This window comes from Vespula vulgaris, chromosome 7 (genome assembly GCF_905475345.1).
Source record: "Vespula vulgaris chromosome 7, iyVesVulg1.1, whole genome shotgun sequence".
Classification (NCBI taxonomy): Eukaryota; Metazoa; Arthropoda; class Insecta; order Hymenoptera; family Vespidae; genus Vespula; species Vespula vulgaris.
In genome coordinates, this window is record NC_066592.1 from 4,853,809 (window position 1) to 4,876,790 (window position 22,982).

A 22,982-nucleotide genomic window follows, 5' to 3' on the forward strand; every position below is an offset into this window, starting at 1 on the left:
ACTTATTTATTATTTATTTCTTTTTTCTTTTCTTCTTTGTCGACCTTTGCAATATTCGTGACAAGAATAGAAAACTATAATATGGAAAAGATCATCGATATCGCGGAAGCGATATACACCAATGACACGTTCTCTTATCGTAAAAGTGACATCGAATTCATTCTAGTAATTGAAAAAATAAATTTGACTTATTCATTATCTGTCTCATTCTCAAGGACATCTCGTTTGACATTCGATATGCTCGTAATAATTTAAAGTGTAAAGCCAAGAAGAAGAGAGACAGAAAGATATTCGGGGACGTTCATTGGCTATATCAAGGAAATGTAATTTTTCCTTTTTTTTCTTTATTATATTCTATTATTATTTCTGTTTTTTTTTTTCAATTCTTATTGAAATAGATAGATACAATACTTTTTCCAAATGAATTAAAAAAGTGAATCGTTTTTCACATCTTCATAACAATAAAAAATTTCCTAAAATTTTTCATTTCACTTTTCTATAAAAAACAAAAGAAAAAAAATCAGCCAAATTAAAAAGTTTGGGTCTTTATAAAAAGAAACTTATCTTCTTGATAACAGTTTGCTTTTGTTTGTTTGTACTTTATTTTCTGTAAAAGTGGCTTTTCTTGAAACTATTTTTTCTAAGATATCGCAATAAATATCTTCGGGATATAATAAATCAATCTTGACAGTGTAAAAAAGAACATTTTTTATCGGCTATTTCAATATCTTTCACATTCACTGAGAAAGGATCTTTTTCCCTTTCTTTTCTTTTTCCTTTCCTAAAATCTAGTACCGATGAGAGAGATAATAACTTTTATCAATATTTATTTTTCAAGTAATTACGATATGGACATCGAGTATGAAGCAGACATATCATTTTTGTCTTCTTTTTTTTCATCTTAAGTCAATGACAAAGTAACTAAAAAAAGTATTTTAATTTGTAAAAAAAAAAGAACAGACGACGCGTTAAAATCCACCAAATCATGAGTCAACAATGATAATGTCAAATAAATTTAAACAACAAAAAAAAATAAAGAAAAAAAAAAAGTAAAGGAAACGTTCTTAAAGAAGATATATTTTTTGATCCTAAAAAGTATGGTATATATAGACTTACTAACCCCTACTGTTTAACAAGCACGTCATATCATAACGTAGATGAGATATATTGCTTTATTTATTTCGCTGGAAGCAACACGTTCTGTAGGATCGCGAAAGGTTAAGAGATCTCTTTTAAACGAATAACCGAAGAAAGATCTTACGAGAGATCGTAGGCGGTAAAAGAAAATAAATTGTCGACGAAGGATCTCCAGGCTCTCTTTCAGTACATGTCCTTCGTCGAATTCGCACAACGGTTTCCAGTTTTGCCGCGAACTCGTTCCCGCTGACCTTCGTGTCTCGCTTTCTAGAAGATCACCAAATGCTTCCTTTGCTGATCTTTTTTGATTTATTCTTTTCTTTTTTCTTTTTTTTTTGTTATACTCGCATTAGTTCATATATCAAGTACGATAAAATGAATGTGGCTAACGTGACATGTGCATCGAATCTTCTAAATTTTATCGTCTTTTACATAATAAAAAAGAAATTATTATTATTTATTATTTAACGCTATATATGTATATATAATTTGTAATTTAGAATTAGACTGTTAGGCATAATGAAAGAAAAATTTTGATAGAAATGATAAACGATGTCAAAGAATAAAACGAAAAGAATATTTATGAATTATTAGAAAAATATATTTAGATGGTAACATTTGCTTGCTATATTTAAAAATTTTGACTCATTCCTTTTACACGAACATACATAGACAAACATAATTGGGTAAACACGATTTTGTATGCTTTGACCATCCGTTTGATTTTTGCTTATCGTTGATGTTACAAACAGTGATAATAGCGCGATCTAAGTTCGATCGACTTTTACGAAGAGAAATATTATAGTCGGTGAAAAAACACAGACTCTATGTCTCTGTGGCTAACTTTGCTTCGATTCCGAGAAAATCAACGAGGTGTCTCTCGTAACGGTAGAACTTCACAGAACTTGCTTTTGCAATCGATGAGAATCTCGATTACGTTAATGAATCCAACAAGGAAAACGAATCGATTTTTCCTTCTCTCATATATAGACTGAACAAAAAGTTGCTGGCTTTATCGAAACTTCTCAAATGATTTTAAATATCAATTCAAAATTTTCAAGCCAATTTTTTTCAAAATTTTAACGAGAAAAGTTCTTATCTTCGTCTGAGAACAAAAAAATATTAGCCTAAAGGATTTTGTAAAAGAACAGACAATAGAGATATCTGTAAAACAACTGGAAACTTTTGATTCAACCTATATTCCATTAGAAATTCAATGTGCCAGTATGTCGATCGAATGAAATACTTCGTACGTGAGTTTCGTTTTTCTAAAGGTGGGAGAAAAAATTTCTTCGTCGGAGAGTACTCGTATCAATAGACTTTTCCGCTATTAGTAATTTTCTTAGAGAATAATTAACATTTTCATTCGAAATTGATGAGAAATAAATTATATGTTTTAATATATGAAGATAAGGAAGGAAAGTGAATGGATCAAGATCATGGTTGGTTATTTCGAGAAAAGATTTGCAAATTTCTTGTCAAACTACGTTAATATCTTATTCGTGTGAGGCTCTCTAAAGTGAATTCTAAATATAAATTTATCTTCAGGGACGCTTAATGCTTCTTTCAACGGTCTACGCGTACGAGAAAACACCGGAGATTCGTAATAAAAATATTCAGGAGTAACACATATTCAGGAAAGAGATCAATGTTCTCCTTTTTTCGGATAAACGCGTCGTGTCTTTGTCTTTAATTTTTTTTTTTGGAAAAAAAAAGAAAATTCGTGATTTATCGTCAGTCTCATTAATTTTTTCCTCGAGGCGTTTACATAAATATGTGTAAATGTAATTATATATATTTTTTCTCTTTCAACGTTTCATTCGTATACCTGTGACGAATGTTCAGCTTTTGAATAACTATATCATGCTTATATAAAAAGAAAAAGAAATAAAAAAAAAATATCAACAGTTGAAATCTTTCCACCGAGATTAGCATAAAATTAACATATTTATGTTAATTTATAAAATTAATTAAACTCATTTTTATATTTAAAATTTAGATATGTAAAAGGTATCACAATTTTTGTAATTTATTTGTTTGTTTGTTTATTTCTCATTTCCTATGAATTATGAATTTATTTATATGTATACGGTTTCTAGATCGTGATATTTATCTCGATCAGCAGACCAGATTACGGACGATTAATTACGAAGACCGTCGCACGAAAAGGCTCTCGAGTAATCTTTCACGATCATCGAACATATAGATCAAAGTCGCGGTTCTCCATGTCTCGATAAGATCAAAGTGGATATATACGTCTGTGTGTAGATAAAATACACATATATATGTGTGTAAATTTCTTGTATTTATATATATATATGTATATATATATATATATATATACATACATATACACCTACGGTGTAAAGCTATTTAAATTTCATCTGTAAATAGTATCGTTAAAATAAATTAGTAATCAAGTTAAAAAATATATTTGCAAGAAGTTATGTACATATATCGAAGACAAAATTTTACATTTCAATAATAATAATTTTGTAATAACATCATTAATGAAAATAATTTTTAACTATATGGGTTATATACAAAACATATAATACAGAGGTAATAAAATTTCGTATTAAAAAGTATAATTTTATCGACTATAATTAGAAATGATTTTCAGAAAACCATTTTATGGTATCTGTTAGTTAAATTGATAGACATTTAAAGCAGCTTGGCATAAGTGCCGTAACTATTATGTGCATATAGATATACGTACGCGTATATAGGAATGAATGTGGATGGTACCAGTTAGTACCATACCGCAACGAGCCACGATTCGTACTTCAATTACATATATTTTCTTTCAACCGCTATCATTCAAGATCGCGCCGTGCCGTCCATATTTTTTTCTCCTTTTTTTTATCATCAGTCGTTGAACCTTTCGAAGCGATCGTAAAACTCTTTCGAAGGGATAATTTAGAAATCAAAAAATAGTTAGTTGGTGATCGATCAGTAATCAGAATTCTCGATATTTTATATTTAAATAAAATAAAACCAATAATACGATTTTAACGAACAACGTTAATATACTAGCTATAATATAACACATATCAACTAGAGATAACGTTTTAAAAAATACTGACAGAAAATGATAATAAATAATTCTAGCATTATTTATTCAAGTATGAGATAGTAATTAATTCCAATATTTCGGCATTGTACATAGTTTTGTCTAATAAAAATAAAATAGAAAAAATTACTAGTAAAAAGTATTAAAACATTAGTAATTATATCAAAATACAAAAATACTAAAATTTTCTGACATCACTCATCGATCAGTTAGATAATTTTCGATTTAATTTTTTATGAATTTGTCAAATTTTGACTTATTCATAGAATTCTGATAAATTATTAATTGCTTGAGTTCTCTTTAGATATTAAAATATCGATCACCGAACAAATAGATATGCGATAAAGTAAAATCGATTAAAGTAGTTGCATAGTTGCATAATCGGTTATTTCAGGAAGATAACGAGTCATGCAACCGTAGAGAATGCTTTATACCATAAATCTTTTTTTAATTCGATCGACCGACCATGAAGCTCTTTATTTAGTCTAATCTCTATGCCCGCGTTTTCCTCGCTCGTAAGTTTCGCTCGATCAATCGAGATTTTTTCTCTTTCTTTATCAGCCATTTTCAAATAGAGCGTTTATAGAGATGATATTCCATTTATGCTATCGTTTTTATTACATTTTTTTATTATCTATTTCGACTTAAATAAGAAGAGAAAAAAACAAATTCTAAAACATAATTATTTCAAATTGCAATAGTTACTTAATATTAAATAAATAATAAAATAATGTTTATAAATAATTATCGTTCATGTCCTATATAAAAAAAAAAAAACAAAAACAAAGAGTCAAATGCAATATAATATATCTGAATTTGTTGTAAAGTCAGTTATTAGGTAGACTGTAGTTTTACCAATTCTTTTTTCTTTTTCTTTTTTTTTTTAATCGAAATTATTGCGTTGAAATACATAATCGTTTCGCAGTTAGTGCAATATCATCCTTAAATACTTGAAACCGTTTCCTCTTCAACGATGTTGAATGTTACGAAGGTTGGCGAGTTTTCCTGCACACGATGTTTCAAGATAACGGAAGAAAAAAATGAACGGATCGGTCGGTACTGCATTTAATTGGATAATACCGAACAGAGTGTTACGGGCTAGCGATCGAACCTTGTTGGTCCTCTTCGTTGGCATTCACTTCCTCTTCCGCATCGTTCCAGTACGTATCCGCTTTTCCGTTTGCTCGATAATCGACATGCAACGGATCGGTACGATCATTGTGACACCGATACATTTCATCTAAAGCTTTCTCTCTTTAGATAAATACTTTTTTTTTATTTTTTAACAAAATGATTTTTTTTTTTTTTAGAAAAAAGAAATTGTACTTTCATATAATCAAAATTAAAATTACTCGGTGAAACACTTACTAATGTAGAAAGATAAATTATCGTATAAATTTTAATTAATGTTATGTCATTATAATATTGTAATAATAATTGTATAAAAGTAAAATATCTTTTAGATTTAAAACGTATGATATATGTCTAAGAGAAATCGGCAGATAATCGCGCGTTCGTTAAAAGAAAAAAAAAAATTTTTTTTACAGACATGTTCATTGAACTTTATCGATCGGCTATTAAAGATTTCTCGCAGAAAGTGAAATCATTTTTATTTCTTATTTTATTTCTTCCCTCGACATAAACAAGGTGAAATCGCATAACTCTTTGAAATTCCCTTGTGAACGTTACGATAAAGTTAGACGAGTCATAGCTGATATCATGCAATCACGATGGCGATCTTGATCGCTTACGATGAAAAGCACGTGCACGAATCATGAAAATCTATAGATCTTGCAAATCTAATCGTACAATCCTGTGATAACAAATGAAAAAAAAAATAACAACTCGCGTGATTGCAAAAATTTATTTACAACTTCATTTCTTCACTTTGAATTTTCACTTCGAATTAAATAAATTACTTTTTTACTGTCATCTTCTCGTTTGTATAACATAAATAAATAAATAAACATATATATATATATATATATATATACACATATATATACATATATACACAGCCTTTTTAGATATTTTAATACACAACAACGCATCGAACATTTATTTATATAAATTATATAATAGCTCTTATCTCTCAACAATTAATTATTTAAAAAGAAATATTTTATCTTTATTTAGATATATCGTTGTTTGCTCGTTGAGATGTAGATAACAGTAAATATATTTCCATTTACATCTAATAAAAGAAGCGAAATCATACAAACTATAGGATATCGCGAAATTTTTTTTGATAACTACATTAATTTCTTTTTATACCGTAATCGTTACGTTCTTTTTTACCGATCATTTCGCGATAATAACAACAAAATAAAATTTGTTTCATTTTCTCTTTGCTGCTTATCTTCTACTGCTACCCTCCTTTCTGACTCACCATTCTTGTAGTCTAAGTAACTGTACTAGCGTTTCCTGTATCTCTAAATTGGTAAGGCGAACCCCGTCGAGTCGAACGGCGAATCGAACTGTATCGAAGGTCAGGATGAACTTATCCAGTATACCTGATCTTCTTCGTATTCAATACATACATACACATACACATTCACATATGTCATGTACTACATATGTACATGTAGTACATGTAGTAGTTCAACAGAGTTACTGGTATTCCAGTCGCGTATATGCCACGGAATGCGAGTACTGTTCATACTAAGCTTCCATTGCGTATCAGATTGTATGTATTCCAAGAGAACTCATACGAATACGTTATATTCAAGCTAATCCTGAAATGATATCGTTACTGAATCTCCTGAAATTCCAAAGTTTTTAAGTGATAAAAAAAAAATTAACTAGAAAACTTAAAATAAAAATTTTCTTTCGGTTGGTGAATCCAGATTAATCGTAGGAATTTAGAATTTAGCTACAATATTAATTAATGCGTTAATAATTACATTATCAAAGAAAGACACAACGGTTATAATATGAAAGAAATATAATAGGGAAAGAAACATAATGATGATAATGATGATGATTTTTAGGCGAAGGATGCGTCGAAAAGCCAGTGTCAACTTTATGGCGAAACTACGTGACCAGCAGCAGACCCGATGTTTCTATGAGGTTGACGGTGACCAATGGTGGCTTAACTGCCACTACAAAAGACCATGGTTTAACGGAATATTGGGCTCATAGGGTTACTTATTGTACAGCACCAGTGTCACATCCACGTTTATTCGTTTGGGTATACAGACACGAAGGACGTAGACTTAGGCCCGAATTAAGGTGCCATGCTGCATTATGCAGCAAAGAGTCTACTGCGAGAAGGTTAGCCTCGACTTTGAATGCTAGGTTACAACAGGCCCTTCTTGAATTTCGCAGGGACAAGGTCTCTAGGCAAAATGCTAGGTAAGAAATAGAGAGAGAGAGAGAGATTGTCTTTTATATTGTTATAATAATAATATTTTATTTTTTTAATAAGAAAAATTCATTTTTAAGTTGTGTGCTTTAAATGACAGTATTTGTATAAAAGTTGTAATACTTATTCATTTATATGATTTATAATCTATGCAATTGATAGCATGAAAATTTATTAACGATATGTATATCGTTTCTAGTTTGTCTTTATATAGATTATAATTTATATTTATATAAGTTAATGATTATGAAAGTGAGTTTTAAGTCACACATTATTAAGTCATATATTTGATATTGTTATAAAGCAATATAAATGACTAATATTTATTTCTTAAGAAATTTTAACTTTACATCATCTGCATAATTTTACCGACATAATATATATATATATATATATATATATATATATATATATATATATATATATGTCATATTAATATATTTTATATATATAAAAAAGTTATTATAAATTCAACATCTTAGAATTGATATCTCATTCATATAAAAATGTGAAAGGTGCATAAATACATAGATAAATAGATTGAAGAGATAGCCTTCGTTTTAAACAGTAGCTTGTATAAAATAGTACGATATCTACTGTTTTCTTTTTTTTTTTTTTTGTTGAGACCAGTTAAGGTAAATGTACCATAGATATAAAATGTCTCGTGTTGAACGGCAAGGACCTTCAAAGATCAAGGGTAATCGGAGATTCTTCTCGTGTTTGCGTTCAAAGTCTCGTAAAGTCTTGACCTTCGCTGAAAGGTAGAATTCAGGTCACGTTTCTGGCGTGGATCGCAACAAGCGGAGGATCGAGTCACGATTCGGGTCGAAGTGATCGTTAATGTGCATTCGGGTCATAGATTCCACGACGTTCTTTTACCAAGTTAAACGAGTTTTATTCGCTTTCTCGTATATTAGCTCGAGTATTCACATCGATATATTGATTCTATTATATAAGAAGACAGGTGATCATTTAGAAAAGATTACAGAACTTCCGCTTTTTTCCCCCTTTTTTTCATTTCTTTTTTTTTCTACATATTGTCGTCATTAAAATTAAAAATGAATTAGATATGAGACGTGTATGTCATTCAGAATGTTTTTATATAACGATTAATTTATATTCTGATCATTTATACGAGTATTATATTATTTTATATCGCGACTTTTTGTTGTTGTCGAAAGAGTATAGATAAAATCCAAATATCTGTCGAACAGGTTAAAAATGAAAATATAAAAACAATTTTTTTTATTCTCGCCGAGCCTTTTAAACATTGCTTCTAGTTTGAATATTATCTTTATGACGTCTAGAAATTTAAAGCTTGATTTCATTATTCTCAATAATATCAGAAAATATATTTCTTAAATATTAAATATTAATTATTAGGTCCTTTTTTTAGTATTAATGATGTTCATACGAAACTTTTCAAAGTTATTGAATGAATACATTATATTTTAATACGTTTAATGAATGGTAAAATGTTGAATATAATTAAATATGAATAATCTTATTTCGTAGATTGTCCTTGGCCAATGCTCTCTACGAAAATCCTTCGTTACCAAGGAGAAAGCTCCTATTGAGTACAGGTGGCCAGAATTATCGACCACCTTTGGAAAGGTCAAAAAGTGCACCGAAACTTTCAGCGATCGAAGAGGATGCCGTTGCAGAAGAGATTGAACAACAAAGACTTCTCGAAGAATTAAGAACGTTAGAGACTGTAGCTAGAAGCTGGCAAGATCAAGATGGCTGGAGATTGGCACGTCTTTTGGATGCTCTCAATCGAGAATCTTCCGATGAGAATGGAAGTATTTCGAGTGGATGCGAGACAGCTAGTACAGCAACGAGTGAGGAAAGAACGATTGGACCTGAGGATCATCAAACAACTGGTTAGAATATACAAATTTTTTTATATAAAATATTTTTAAATTTTGAATTGAGATTAAAACAATTAAGTAATTCCTATGAACTTACATTTGAAATTGTTATATCAAGAATCTAAATTATTAATTATTAAATTATTTAAATTACTACGTATAAAACTTTTTTTTAAACAATATGATACAATATCTCTAACAGGTGTTAGGAATTTATTTAAAATATATAATTTCTATTTTTTGGAATCTTTCAAATATGGATATATGGATATATAATATATATATATATATATATATATATATATATATATATATATATATATACAGCAATGTGTTATTAAATTATTTCAATCATTACAATCGAAATGAAATATTAATTTATAATATAATATTTTTAACTAGTACTATGAATTCGTTTTAGGTGAGACAGAGCACCAGGCAAACGCGAGGATCCTTTATACAGAGGAGGACGTAGGAAGGGGTACCGGACCACGAAGAAATTCCGAAGGTTCACCGAATTTCATGACGTGTGCCGGTAGTCCACGTTTCCATCGTTGTAACGTTAAACCGAATCGAAAGAGGTTCTCATTGAGAAGCGAGGAAGAGGAATCGATGGAAGAGGAGGAAGAAGAGGAAACCGAAGACACAGCTTCGAATCTTTTTGATTTCGAGGATGTCGAGGATTTCGACGATGTGGTGGATTACAGACCGAGGGGTGAGATACTACGTAGAATCGAAAATACGCAGGAAAAGGAAAGGCGAATATTAGAGAAATATCCAAGCCGATTGAGCCGTCAATTGTCACAGAACGAGGAACCTACGTTCTTAACATTGGATTCGCTCGACGAGGAAGCCGATAGCGATGAAAGTGGTTACGTTGAAGCACCACCTAAATCATTTCTTGGACAGGAAGATAATAGGAAAGAGGAGAATAAGTTCGAGAATTCTAAGAAAGATCTTGAAGTTATTGTAGATAGCAAATCGAACGATAAATCCGACCACAAGGACAAAGATACGACAATTGAGAAAAAGATAGATGATAGAAAGCAATTGGACGTAGATTTGAATGATCCTATTCACGTAGTCGATGATAATCAAAGGATTAAAGATAGAGAACGCGAGAGGGCGGACTTTATAAAGTGTCCTATCTCGGAGACGATCAAGAAGTTAGCCAATGCCTCGTTAAGAAGCTCCAAATCATTGGAAATCTCGACGAATAGTTGTTCGAAGGCATTGAATAATCTCAAAACGTCCAAATCCTTCGATGGTACCACTAGGAACGAGAACGTCGAAGTCGAGTCACCGAGTTTATTACAAAGAAAACAATTGTTGGCCCAGCACGGCGTTATCGTTTAAAATAATGAAAGGAGAGAAGTCTTATTTTTCTTTCATTGGAAAATTTTCTTTTTCTTTTTTTTTGTTTTTTTTTTCATTTTTTTTTGTTTTTTTTTTTTTTTTTTTTTTTTTTTTTTGAGAGAGAGAAAAAGAGAGATCCAACACATATATATATAAAGAAAGAGAGAGAAACAATCGAACGGCATTGTCGCAGTGTCCAGTGCATGTCGTGAATCGTTGCCAGGAAGAATGCTGAAAGATTGATCATTTTAGCAAGCAATACACTTTCAATGTAGTTCCGTAATGTACTAAACGATATATACATACGTGAAAAATTTAGCGGCTTAATTAATTAGCTCCTCGATTTTGAATTTGTGCTCGTCTATCGAGCTTAGAGAAGAAAAATCGTTTGATTTTCGTACCGTCATTTTATCGATTCGTTATGGTTAATGAGACAGAGAGAATAAGAATGTACTTATTGGTTTAACTTTATACGTTTAAACGGATAATAAGTCGTCTATATAGATCGAATGAAATTTTTCACTCTTTAATCTGAGACACTTCAAGAACTTGGCTATATATTCTGTCCTGAAAGATATACTTGGTCCTCTCTTGAAAAACATATTTAGAAAGAAAAGTAGTATATAATTATTGTATTTAAACGTTCGCCTAAATCATTTATTCAGGCCATTATCATTCGCATTTGTGTCTTTTTTTACATATTAGAAATACATATTTTATCGCCGAACGTAAAAGTTATTAATATAAATGGATCATGCGTGTGTCGATCATGGATTTAATTAATCGGATAGATTTTTAATGATTACTTTTCTTTCGATTATGGAATACAGTTCTTAATTCGAGAACCGTGCCATACACTACTAAAAAATCAACTATTTTCATACACATAAATCTCTTTTTTTTTTTTTTATTATTATTATTATTATAATCCTATAACGCAACTTCTAATCAGGATTTATTGAGATTCGAGAGGAGGGGAGAGAAAAAAATGATTGCAATCTCAATGTTATCATCGTTTTACTTGATAAAACATGTTTTATGACAATTTAGAATGAGAATATATTTGAAATACATTATTGACTACCGTTGTACAAGTAATACAATAAATAAAAATATTAAATAAAACCTACCTCAAGTCTATTAAAATAGTTAACGTTTTAAAAAGAAGTATATATTCGAGAAACATATAACTTGGAAAAAATTATTCGCATAAATGGAGTATAGGAGCAATCATAATCGAACGCAGTAAGATTATTAAATGGTAGTTACTAATAATATATGTCTGTAATATGTATACTTTAAATGTAGATCTAGGTTGAACGATATGATAAAAACTTTTTTCTGTAATTGCACGTTTCCTTAAATTTATGATAAGAATGAGTAATACGAAAACGTGACGTAATTAAAAACGATCTATAAGATCTATGTATCAGATCTATAATTTTAACTCGAGGAACGTCTCCTAAGATAATTTTTACGAAGTAATTGGCTTTTCCATTGAATATTATTTTGAACGATTAACATTAACCGATACTACAGCGAACTGCATTACCAACAGACGGTAAGATAATAAAAAATTTAATAATAGTTTTACATTTTTTACGTTACATGACACTATCGGTTTAAAAGCCTTCTTTTGCAGATAAGTAAATCCGGTTATCATCTTTCAGGCGTATATTATATGATTGTCATTTTTTTACAATATAACTATAGATATTATTTCTTATGAAACAATAAAAAATATTGCATATAATCAATGAACAATACAGATATATGCCAAAAATAAACTAGTAACAACAGTTTTAAACAAACGAGTGGTATACCTTTTTCACTCGAGAACATAAAGTTATCAGGTTAACACAAACTTATCGCATAAAAATGAACGGCTTCTTTCTAACTCATAAAATCAGTGCGTCACGATCCATGCACCTTAACGAAGATTGTAACGCGACCAAAGGAGAAAGTTAAGTGTCTCGACGGAAGTATTCGACAAAAATTGAGAAAGGATAGAATGAGATAGTTTCCCGAGAGACATTATAAAAATTCTAAAAAATAACTTTTACTAAATTTCCGATCTGAATATTTAAAGATTAAAATACAAATTTCGTATGATTGAAAAGGCAGAATAAAAATCGAGAAAAAGAAATAAAAAAGGAAAAGATGGAAATAGAATTTCAACAAAGTCCCCTTAAAAATAGCGCGTATCAAGTGAAGGGAGCGAACGAATCAGGCGTTACTTTTTTCATTCTTTCATAGGAGATCGTAAGAAAGAAAAAAGAAAAAAAAAAAGAAGAAAAAAGAAAACTATAAAGGTTGGAAGAGTCTTGTCTGGACCGTTAAAGGTTAAGAAGGCGAGAGAGGCACGTATAGAGAAGAAGGAGAAACGAAAGAGACTGCAATCCGAGTAAGGCCTTGCGTCGTGTCAAGATCAAGGTACATCGTGGTGTCCGATTCCGTGCTTGACTCTCTCGTTGTGTCGTGTTTTGTTGCGTCGTCTTGTGTTATGTGTAAGCGCAAACGCTCGCGCGTTCGCCTCGAGCCATCGGTATGACCTACTAAAGACTTCTACGAGCGAACGAGTGCGCCCACACGTATGGACTCGATCGACGCCGAGGCATCCTCGTCAACGTGATTCTTTCTTCTTTTTCTTCTTCTTCCTCATTAGAGAATCTTATCATTTCGAGCTATTACTTTGTAGGATAATTAGCAAAAGAATAGGATCGTACAATTCTATGAGACAAAGGTTTCATTCGACTTCTGGAATCGGGAGTGAAGATTTTTTTTTATTTGTTATGCGTGTAGAGTTTGCGTCTCTCTCTCTCTCTCTCTCTCTCTCTTTCTCTCTGTTTGAAGAAAGAGCAAGTGGTGGGGAGACGAAGGGGCCGGACACGTGGGACACCATAGGCTCGACTCGTAGAACCCCCGAGCGTACCGATACTCCGCGCGCTGCGAGCCTCGCGAGTAGTGTTAACGGCCTTGCTTTATGTGGGTCATGAAACAAGGTCCCACCAGCGACGAGAACCATGCGAGAAGCCAACAACGGCGCGGCCGCGACTCGATAGACTCGCGAGAGAGCGATCGAGCATAATCGATAAGGGATTGTTTCATTGTCTTTTCATATTAGATCGAATAACGTTTTTATATTTTTTATTTGTTCACTGTCAATCATTCGTCTAGGCGAAGAAATAAATTTAATTATCTCTGATCAATTTAACAACGTTGAATAATATTCATGACAAAGAGTAAATAAAATTTCAATTAACAAACCAAAATGACGACAGTGATAATAAAAATAGAGAATAATAATAATAAGAATAATAATAATAATAATAATAACAATAAAAAGAAAAAATTTTAATTTCGCGATAATAAGAAGGATAACGTGTGAAAGGAATCGCGTTAATAGGAAAACGTTTTCAGGAAATACAACAAGTCTACATTTGTTTTCAATTAACGTACTTCGTACGCTGATTCTAAACGACAAGTTTGACGTTAATCGATGCTTTGTCGTTCTTTATTTTTTCCTCTCCCGAAACCCATAAGGTTTTCACCGTGCGTCTCTCGCGTTAGCTACGATGCCAAGAGAAATCGAAGTTGATCGTTAAGCGCACCGCGACGTGAGCTCGGCCCATTAGCCGCATTTGAGGTTCCTACGTCGTCGATACACAACAAAAGGGATTTAACGGGGTTTTCGTTAACGACATCTCTCAAAGAACTACATTTCTTCAAATTCTCATATCAGTGAACGTGTCTTCCGATCGGTTGATGTGCTTGTTAAAAGAAAAAATAAAATACATTATTAAAGTTTTTTAATATAAAAAAGAATTTTCATTTTTATCAATATAATAAATATTGACTATTTTCAATAATCATTCGTTTGTATAATCTCCGAGAAGATATTACGAATTAATACTTTTATATATCTTATAAATACTTTTCTTTGTATTATAAGTACTTATTTTCCAATGCATACAAATTTCTAAGATTGACGAGTAGTAATTATTATCTAAAATTACTACAAATAATCTAATCTAAATAAAACATGATATGATATTAAAAATTGGTAGTTTCAAATAGATATAAAAAAATAAATAAGCAAAAAAAAACCTCTCGACAAAAAACAAGATCATTAAAAGTTTTTGCTCGTAAGATTCGTCATCATTTAAAATTACCGAAAAATCAAAATAACGATTAAAATGATGTTTTAACTCATACGTAGATAGGTACATGGATATACTCACGTATGTACACACGTGATAATTAGGAATTCCTATTTTAAATGGATCATCAAGATAAGGGCAAGAACAGCTAGATACACATCCATTCGGTGTGTGCGACGAATTCTTAACTGTATTTCTCTTTCTCCTTACTCTCTCTTTAACTCAACTGCCTATTTCCACGTCCAAGAATTATGAAAGCAAGCCCTCAAACGTCGATCATCGCTGTCAAACGAATGTACCTGAACGATTCAGCAAGTCTACGATTAGCGATCCATTAATTAATCTCTATCGACCCCATCGAGGTCGTGACTTTCAGTAACATGAGTTTCTATGAATGATATATCGATTTATATCGTCAAAAGGAGATATCTCGAATCATGCAGAAAGTATATAAAAGCATATATCCGTTTCATATTAAATCGTAGATATACCTATAATACGTGGATATGCATGGATAATTAGAATTATTAGAAATTTAATAAGATGTATTAAATATATTTACACGCTATGTTCCTATGTTAATAATATGTGCAACTAATTAATTATTTTTAATTATTTCTTCTTTATATAATTGATAAAAAATATTTCAAAAATTATATTTAAGTATGCAGGTATATATACGTTTATATATATGTAATAACGAAAATAATTATTCCAATTAATTTTTAGGATATATTTTATTAGATATATATATATAAAATATGTATACATAATAATTGATAATAATAATTAAAGTTTTGGTGCAGACCAAGCGAAAATCTTTTGACACAATCTCTTAGTAATGTTGCGTCGAGAGAAGCCCAAAGAACGATAGCAGACGATGGGAACTTTACCACGGTAATATGAAGGATCCCATTACGAAGTTGGACGCACGATTCTGCGTTTACCTTACCTACAACCATATACTCGGTCCATTGAGAAGGAGCTCAAAATGTAATTGTGTGAACCGTACCATTCGCATGATTCGAATCGCCTTTAATTATTCGGCCATCTGTGAAATTCTCTTTTCGTCGCTAACTTTTTTCTTTTTTTTCTTTTCTAGAATTCAACAAATAAATAAATGATACTAGTATTTTTCTTTTTTATAGAAACAAAAGAAAAGTTTTTATTGTATATCATATAAACAAGAATAATGACGATTATATATAAATATATTGTCTCTTACATTCTTTATCTCTCTTAATTACGTATTCAACCAAAAATGAATATAATGAGATAATAATGACATTTTAATGATTTTTCTCATAATATCAACTCGGATAAATTTGATTCCAAATTTTTCATTTACTTTTAGATCAAGCAATTAGTATTACGCTTCATTCTTCCACAAGCTTATACATATGCGCGTATGCATCTACATTGTAAGTACTTACATACATTCGATTAAATTAAGAACTCATGAGGAAAATAAACACGAGTAACGTGTGGCTCAACGATGGAGAGAGAAAAAAAAAAGAAAAAAAGCACCATCGTTTGTCGCGCTGCTTTCTAACGAAGTAGAGCGAAAGGAAAACGCGAGGTGCAACTTTGACAGCGGATATAGACATTTTCCAGATGTATGCTCATTTGTATACATATACATACATACATACATACATATATATATATATATATATATATATATATATATGTATGGATTTATGTGTACGTATACATTTAGAGTGTATTCACTGTCCTTTAAAAGATCGACCTTTCATGAATGAGTTGAACTTGAGAATTTTCATATATGTATATATGCACATACATGTACGTATATATATATATATATATATATTTGTATGTACGTGGGATTGTGGTATCGTCGAAGATTATGCAGGAACCAGGCCAAGTCGAAATTCGACATACTTTTGATCGCGCATCCGAAATCGAGCTCTTCCTCTTTTACGGTCTAAAGAAAAAAACAGAAAAAAAGAAAGAAGGAAAAAAATATGGATAATAGGAATCTTTTAATGCTCCTTCAAATGATCTTTCTTTTTTAATATATTAGTTTGATTAATATACAACTATATGAATAATATCGTATGTAAATTTTAAGTATGTAATTGATTGTAACAACGTAATTATGTAATTGTCATTATTCATTTTCATTGTCTTTAATAATAATTTGCGTTTAATCTAGAGAAAAAGAATTTTTTATATTTTACTTAAAAATATCTCAAGTTATTTTAGAAAGAAATAATTTTTTTATTATATTGGTTTAATAATTTTCGAATAGAATAAAATTTCGAAAGATTTTAATTTTAAGAAGAAGTACATTTTTTGATTATATTATAAGACGGTTAAAGATGCAAGTGTATAATTTTCAATGATAATAATTTCAATTAGAATCTATTATTTCATTTCAATATAGATTTGTTAGATTTACAAACAATTTACTTAAGTATCCATATATTTATCTTTTTTCTTTTTTTAAATCTTTTGAAAAATGATTTATCAAGATTATTCATTATCTCTCTTATGTGTGTTATCGCTTACATTAATGCTTTTTTCTCTCTCTATCTATCCATTTCTATCTCTATAGCTCTATCTCTATATCTCTATTTTTCTTTCAAGAAACAAATTGATTCGGCGAAGCGAAGTCGCCGATGAAATAGCAGAATTTTTCGAATGCCCGTTGAGAAATCGAAATGGCTTAAGTTAGAAGCAGACCTCAACCAAGTTCGACACGCTTTCGAGCGTTTAAGGAAAGTTTCGCGACGCTAGATTATGTGTCAACGTATTCGGCGCCCCTCTAAAAAAAAAAAAAAAAAAAAAAAACAAGAAAAAAAAATCATCGAAAACTATACGAGACACATGATACGTCTAACATTTTAAATTTATTGGGATATGTTTGATCTGAGTTTTTCAATTTTTGAGATCAGACTATTTATAAAAAGTCGTGAAATAGAGTATGTTTTATATAGATATAGATAATGTAATATAAAAACGAAAACAATAATCGTTATCATCCTAAGTAATCCTTTATATCATGTCAAAAAATAATATATTAATACAATAAAATCTTCGATCAGAAAATAATGGTTCAAATAAAAAGATGAACATAATAATAATAATAATAATAATAATAATAATAATGATGATGATAATGATAATGATGATTCACTCGATAAAATTCATATGACATAAGAGATAAATTCTAATGAGAATACAATGAATAATGAAAGAAAATCGACCTATACTAAAATTCTTTTCGAATAATGTAATTAAGATTTTCGTAATACAGACACATTAACCTCGTTCATTTCCCAAATTACTCTAATAAATACCATTGTTATCGTTTGTAACTATCATTTCTTTTCTTTTCTTTTTTCTCCAGATAATCCTCGTATCTTTTCAAAACCGTGGGTATTATCAAATGATTATCGAGATAAGGATTATTAATGGATTCTCGTTAGGAATGTCCACGGTTGATTTCGCGTTAGAACATACATTTTAATTTATCGAATAGGATGATGGTATACACGTTACGAGCAAAGCCCACTCTTAGGATAGACCCACTCTTCAGAATCCTGAACTGAGGCGAGTTGCTAAGTGTGCCGTGTAAGTGGAACATCGCTGCCTGGTACCGGTGACGATGTGTACCAGCGTAGTATAACGTCCTCCTCCTCTTCATCCTCCTCTTCATTCTCCTCCTCCTCCTCCTCCTTCTCTACGTCTTTGCCCTTCTCCCTCTTCGAACGGACGCAAAGCACTGCTCCTTGCACGGTGAAAGACTTTCTTTAAGAAGACTCTACAGTAAAAGACAGACACTACAATCTGTTACCTATAGACTTAAACTATTATACTACTTTTTTCTTCTCTTTGTTATTATTATTATTATTACTATTATACTACTTTTTTCTTCTCTTTGTTGTTGTTGTTATTATTATTATTATTATTATTATTATTATTATTATTATTAGTATTATTATTATTATTTATAATTTTTTCAGATCGATTTTTTCTCATCTCCTTAAGGACTATATTCATCTTTTTTATTTTTCAAAGTCGGTAAAAAAAAAGCATGTAATACTGCACCGCAACGAACCATTCTTGTCATGAGTCTAAGCTCAATGCATTTGTATGTCAATCGTTTTATTATTTTTTTTTTATCGATTAATAGATTCTTTATGATTGATTCAGATCATTTAGCTATTTTTTGAACGTAGAATCTCCAATTTGAAAGATAATTATTTTGATCAATCCTTTGATTGTTTTTAGTTTCGGTATAATATATGAAATGAAATATAAAAAATAAGTAGTCTTGGTTAAAAAAAGTCATAAGTTTTATTGAAAAAGATATATGATAAATATTGATTTGATCACGATGATTTGGCACGATACGATCTATACATATACAGGAGAAGCTGTGATATAGGGTATCTCTTCATACATCATCATATCGATTTAACATAACGTCTGATTCAATTTAAAAACTTCTTCCTTTTTTCTGATAACATTATTGAACGATAAAAGTATTGGAAAGAAAATATAAAAATTTAAGAATGAGAAAGTAAAGAATATCTATGCAATCTACTATCAATGATAAAAATAAAATAAATTCTACAAGAAGGACTACTTATAATGATATCAAGTTTTCCTCGTTGATCTGTCTCACAACTCGTTTACATGAAATCCTTTAAAAATGCAAATGATGAATTTCAATGACTTTTCCGAATGAGAAAATCTCTTAATATTTGTTAACTAGTTGGCTGGATGGCTGATAGGATGGCTGACTTGACTGGCTTTAGGAGCCGCAGTGAAAGCGATCGGAGCCTGTAAGAAGAAAGAGAAGACGATGAAAAATATTAATTTTCAAACTCGTTCCTCCCCTGATGAAGGAGGTCAGCAAGAGGATCGTTTGAGTCGATGAAGGTCAATCGAGCTGATAGTTTCCAAGTCTCGTATTTCTTGAGTTACGTGCATCAGTAAATTTCTTAGATAAAGAAGAGGAATAAGAAGAAAAAGAAGAGAGGAGGAATAAGAAGAAGAAGAAGAAGAGGAATAAGAAGAAGAAGAAGAAGAAGGAAGCCCTGCTAGGTTCACTGGGCCCGAAAAATTTAGGTCACCAGTCGGTTGCAAGACTCACGATGGACCTCCAACCAACTCGGTCCTTTCCTCCGTCATGGTTTAGTCTCTAACTGTTCGACTCACGGTTCTACGAGCGAGAACCATCAACCACTTCTTTTCTACTTCTTCTTCTTCTTCTTTCATCTTCTTCTTTCATCTTCTTCTTCTTTTTTCATTTTCTTCTTCTTTTTCTTCTTCTATATGTCCATTTCGTTATCCTCTGGTGTTCTCTCATTCTCTCTTTCTCTCTCTCTTTCTCTCTCTCTTTCTCTCTTCAAAGATCACGCAATCCTGAATAAGACACTCTGACCTTTGAGACCATAACCCCGTTATATTATTATATTTAACAATGGCCCCAAGAGCATTTTATTTCAAAAAGACGTGCACCGTTTCTCGGTACAACCTGTCGCGGAAGCTGTCCCAGATCCTTTCTTTCTTTCTTTCTTTCTTTTTTTTTTTATTTTTTCATATTCTTTTTATCTCATTTCTTCTTTTTTTTTCTTTTATTCTTAATACGATGCCCTTTGTTTAACTTCTACAAATGATGATTCTGTTCAATTTTCACACGACTAATCCAATGGACTATGAAAACGATAATGGGACCCCGGAAGATATCTCTTTCGAGTCTGAAATAAAACTGTCACTTTTGATCGTTGGTATTCAACCATCTTGATTGTTGGACTTAATATTGAAGAAAAACCATTTTTTGATAATCTATTTATAATAATAAAAATATCTACAAAAAATACACCGTTATGTTAAATAACAATGTATATATAAAAAATAATATAATACGAGTTATTTCCTACATAGGAAATAACGTAATCAATAGAAATCGACAAGTTAATTGACTAGACACATTAATGTAATTAAAATGTATCAATTGCTTTTTTTTTCTTCACTTTTAATCAAAATAAATCTGACACCAAAAAAAAAGATTTAAGAATCTCTCCGATTGACAAGTTAATATATTCAAAATTATTGTCAAATAAATGTCGAATAAGTTGATGACACGTTATTTCTCCAAATAAAAAACAGTGTCAATATCAATTTATCGATCGATTTTTGAAATAAATTCTGTTATCTCGAAAATATTAACTCGTTAAAGAGAGAAAGAAATTAAAGAAGAAAAAAAAATTAGATTGAATAAAAGAAAAAAATTAAAGAAAAGACAAAGAGAAAGAACAGGTATAATTCGTAATATCAAAATGGAAGGACAGAAAGATAGATATTAAAGGAAGAAAAAAGAAGAAGACAAAAGAAGACTATAGAATAGGTTTTACAATTACGACAAGCATCATTTGATACATAGAACCGAGAAGAGATGTTCTATGCCGTTTCGTCTATCCTCTTCCGAGTTTCTCGTTTCTCGAGAGATATCGAGAACCTGTAAGAAGGGTCAAGGTTACGATAAAGGTCGACTGTTTTATACGTACATGCATTCGAGATAGAAAACGAAGTGATATATGCGAACGTTCGTTTCCGCGGATATTTTTTATTTCTCTATAAAAATATCTTCTCTATAATCTTCGTCAATGGAGAACTTGGGGGGGGGGGGCGGAGACAGGAAGTATACATGTATTAAACAACTGTGTTGTTAAATCAGAAAAAACGACAAAGAAAGAAACGACATCATTGTAAATTACGATAATAATCATTTAATTGAACATAAAATCGTATTATTTCCTTTTTTTGTTTTTTTTTCATATACATATATATATATATGTGCGTGTGTGTATATATATACATACACATATATATATATTCGTATATATATATGTATGTATATATAAACTCCACATTACTTTTAAGACTTTATACAAGTTACACAAATTCAGCAGTTAACCGAATACTGCTTTATAACCGAGTACTTACTTCTTGCAAATTTAAGAGAATTCGAGGATCGAGTTGTCCAAAAGAGAGTACATCCTTTCGAATAAATAATGATGATGATAAAGATAAAGTATATCTATGAGTAAGAGTTATGTGGATGTGTATATATGTATGTATACGTACGTATATATACAACGCACGTAATATACTACTCCTTGATTAGTCGATCCATCGAAAACTCGTTGAACATGTCGTTGTCGACGATGACTTTTTCAAACACTGAATAAGCTACATTTTGTCTTTTTCTTTTCGTAATCAAAAACAAACATTCATATTCTTTTTACAAAACGATAATGAAGACGTTACGCGAGTATTCTCAAACGAATACTCTCAAAAGTCCAAGAATGAGTAGTCATAAATAAAAATCTAAAGTTTGTCGTCGTAGATCCAACCCTCAGGTTGATATCATGATCAAAAGCTAGTTAAGGGCAATAATAGAAGGGATAACAGAGAGAGAGAGAGAGAGAGAGAGAAAGAGAGAGAGAGAGAGAGAGAGGGAAAGAGAGAGAAAAGAAATATTAAGAGATGAAGAAAGAGCGGGAAACTTAAATAAAAGCATTGATTATTTAACAAAAATTAAAGATGGATAAAAACAGAAGACAAAAAAAGGAAACTTGAAGGGAAATAAATTAACGAAAAGAATCGAAAAAAGAAAGGGGTATGAGAGTGAGTATAAAAAAAAATGGTGAAAGAGATATGATCTCGGATGATGGAAAAGATGAAAAGAGATACAAATATAAAAATCGTGATAAATAAAAGGAAAGCAAGCGAATGAAATCATCTGATTGTAAAAAACGTATTTGGAAGGGTTTTAGGTACATTCTTAGAGTAGTCACATGTGTGGCCACTCCTCGTGTTATTGTCGTACTTCCTTTTACGTCTCTTTTACGTATTTTACGCTAACTATGTATACATACATGTATAAGAGCATATATGTGTATATATAGATTTATATGCACTATGTAGATATATACATATATATATATATATACACACACATATATATATACTCTTCTTAT

General features: G+C 30.6%; 1 protein-coding gene across 8 annotated transcripts in view; it reads left to right on the plus strand.

Annotated features, from left to right (window-relative positions):
• LOC127065363 (uncharacterized) overlaps nt 1-11,930 on the plus strand; it is a 51,093-nt gene extending 39,163 nt beyond the window's left edge. For all 8 annotated transcript variants that reach the window (XM_050997558.1, XM_050997563.1, XM_050997561.1 and 5 more), the window contains 3 exons: nt 7,201-7,564; nt 9,090-9,457; nt 9,867-11,930. In XM_050997558.1, coding sequence (XP_050853515.1) covers nt 7,201-7,564; nt 9,090-9,457; nt 9,867-10,801 — 1,667 coding nt within the window. In that variant the 3' untranslated portion in view covers nt 10,802-11,930. The remainder of the gene's footprint in view (nt 1-7,200; nt 7,565-9,089; nt 9,458-9,866) is intronic.
• Nucleotides 11,931-22,982: the final 11,052 nt, after the last annotated feature.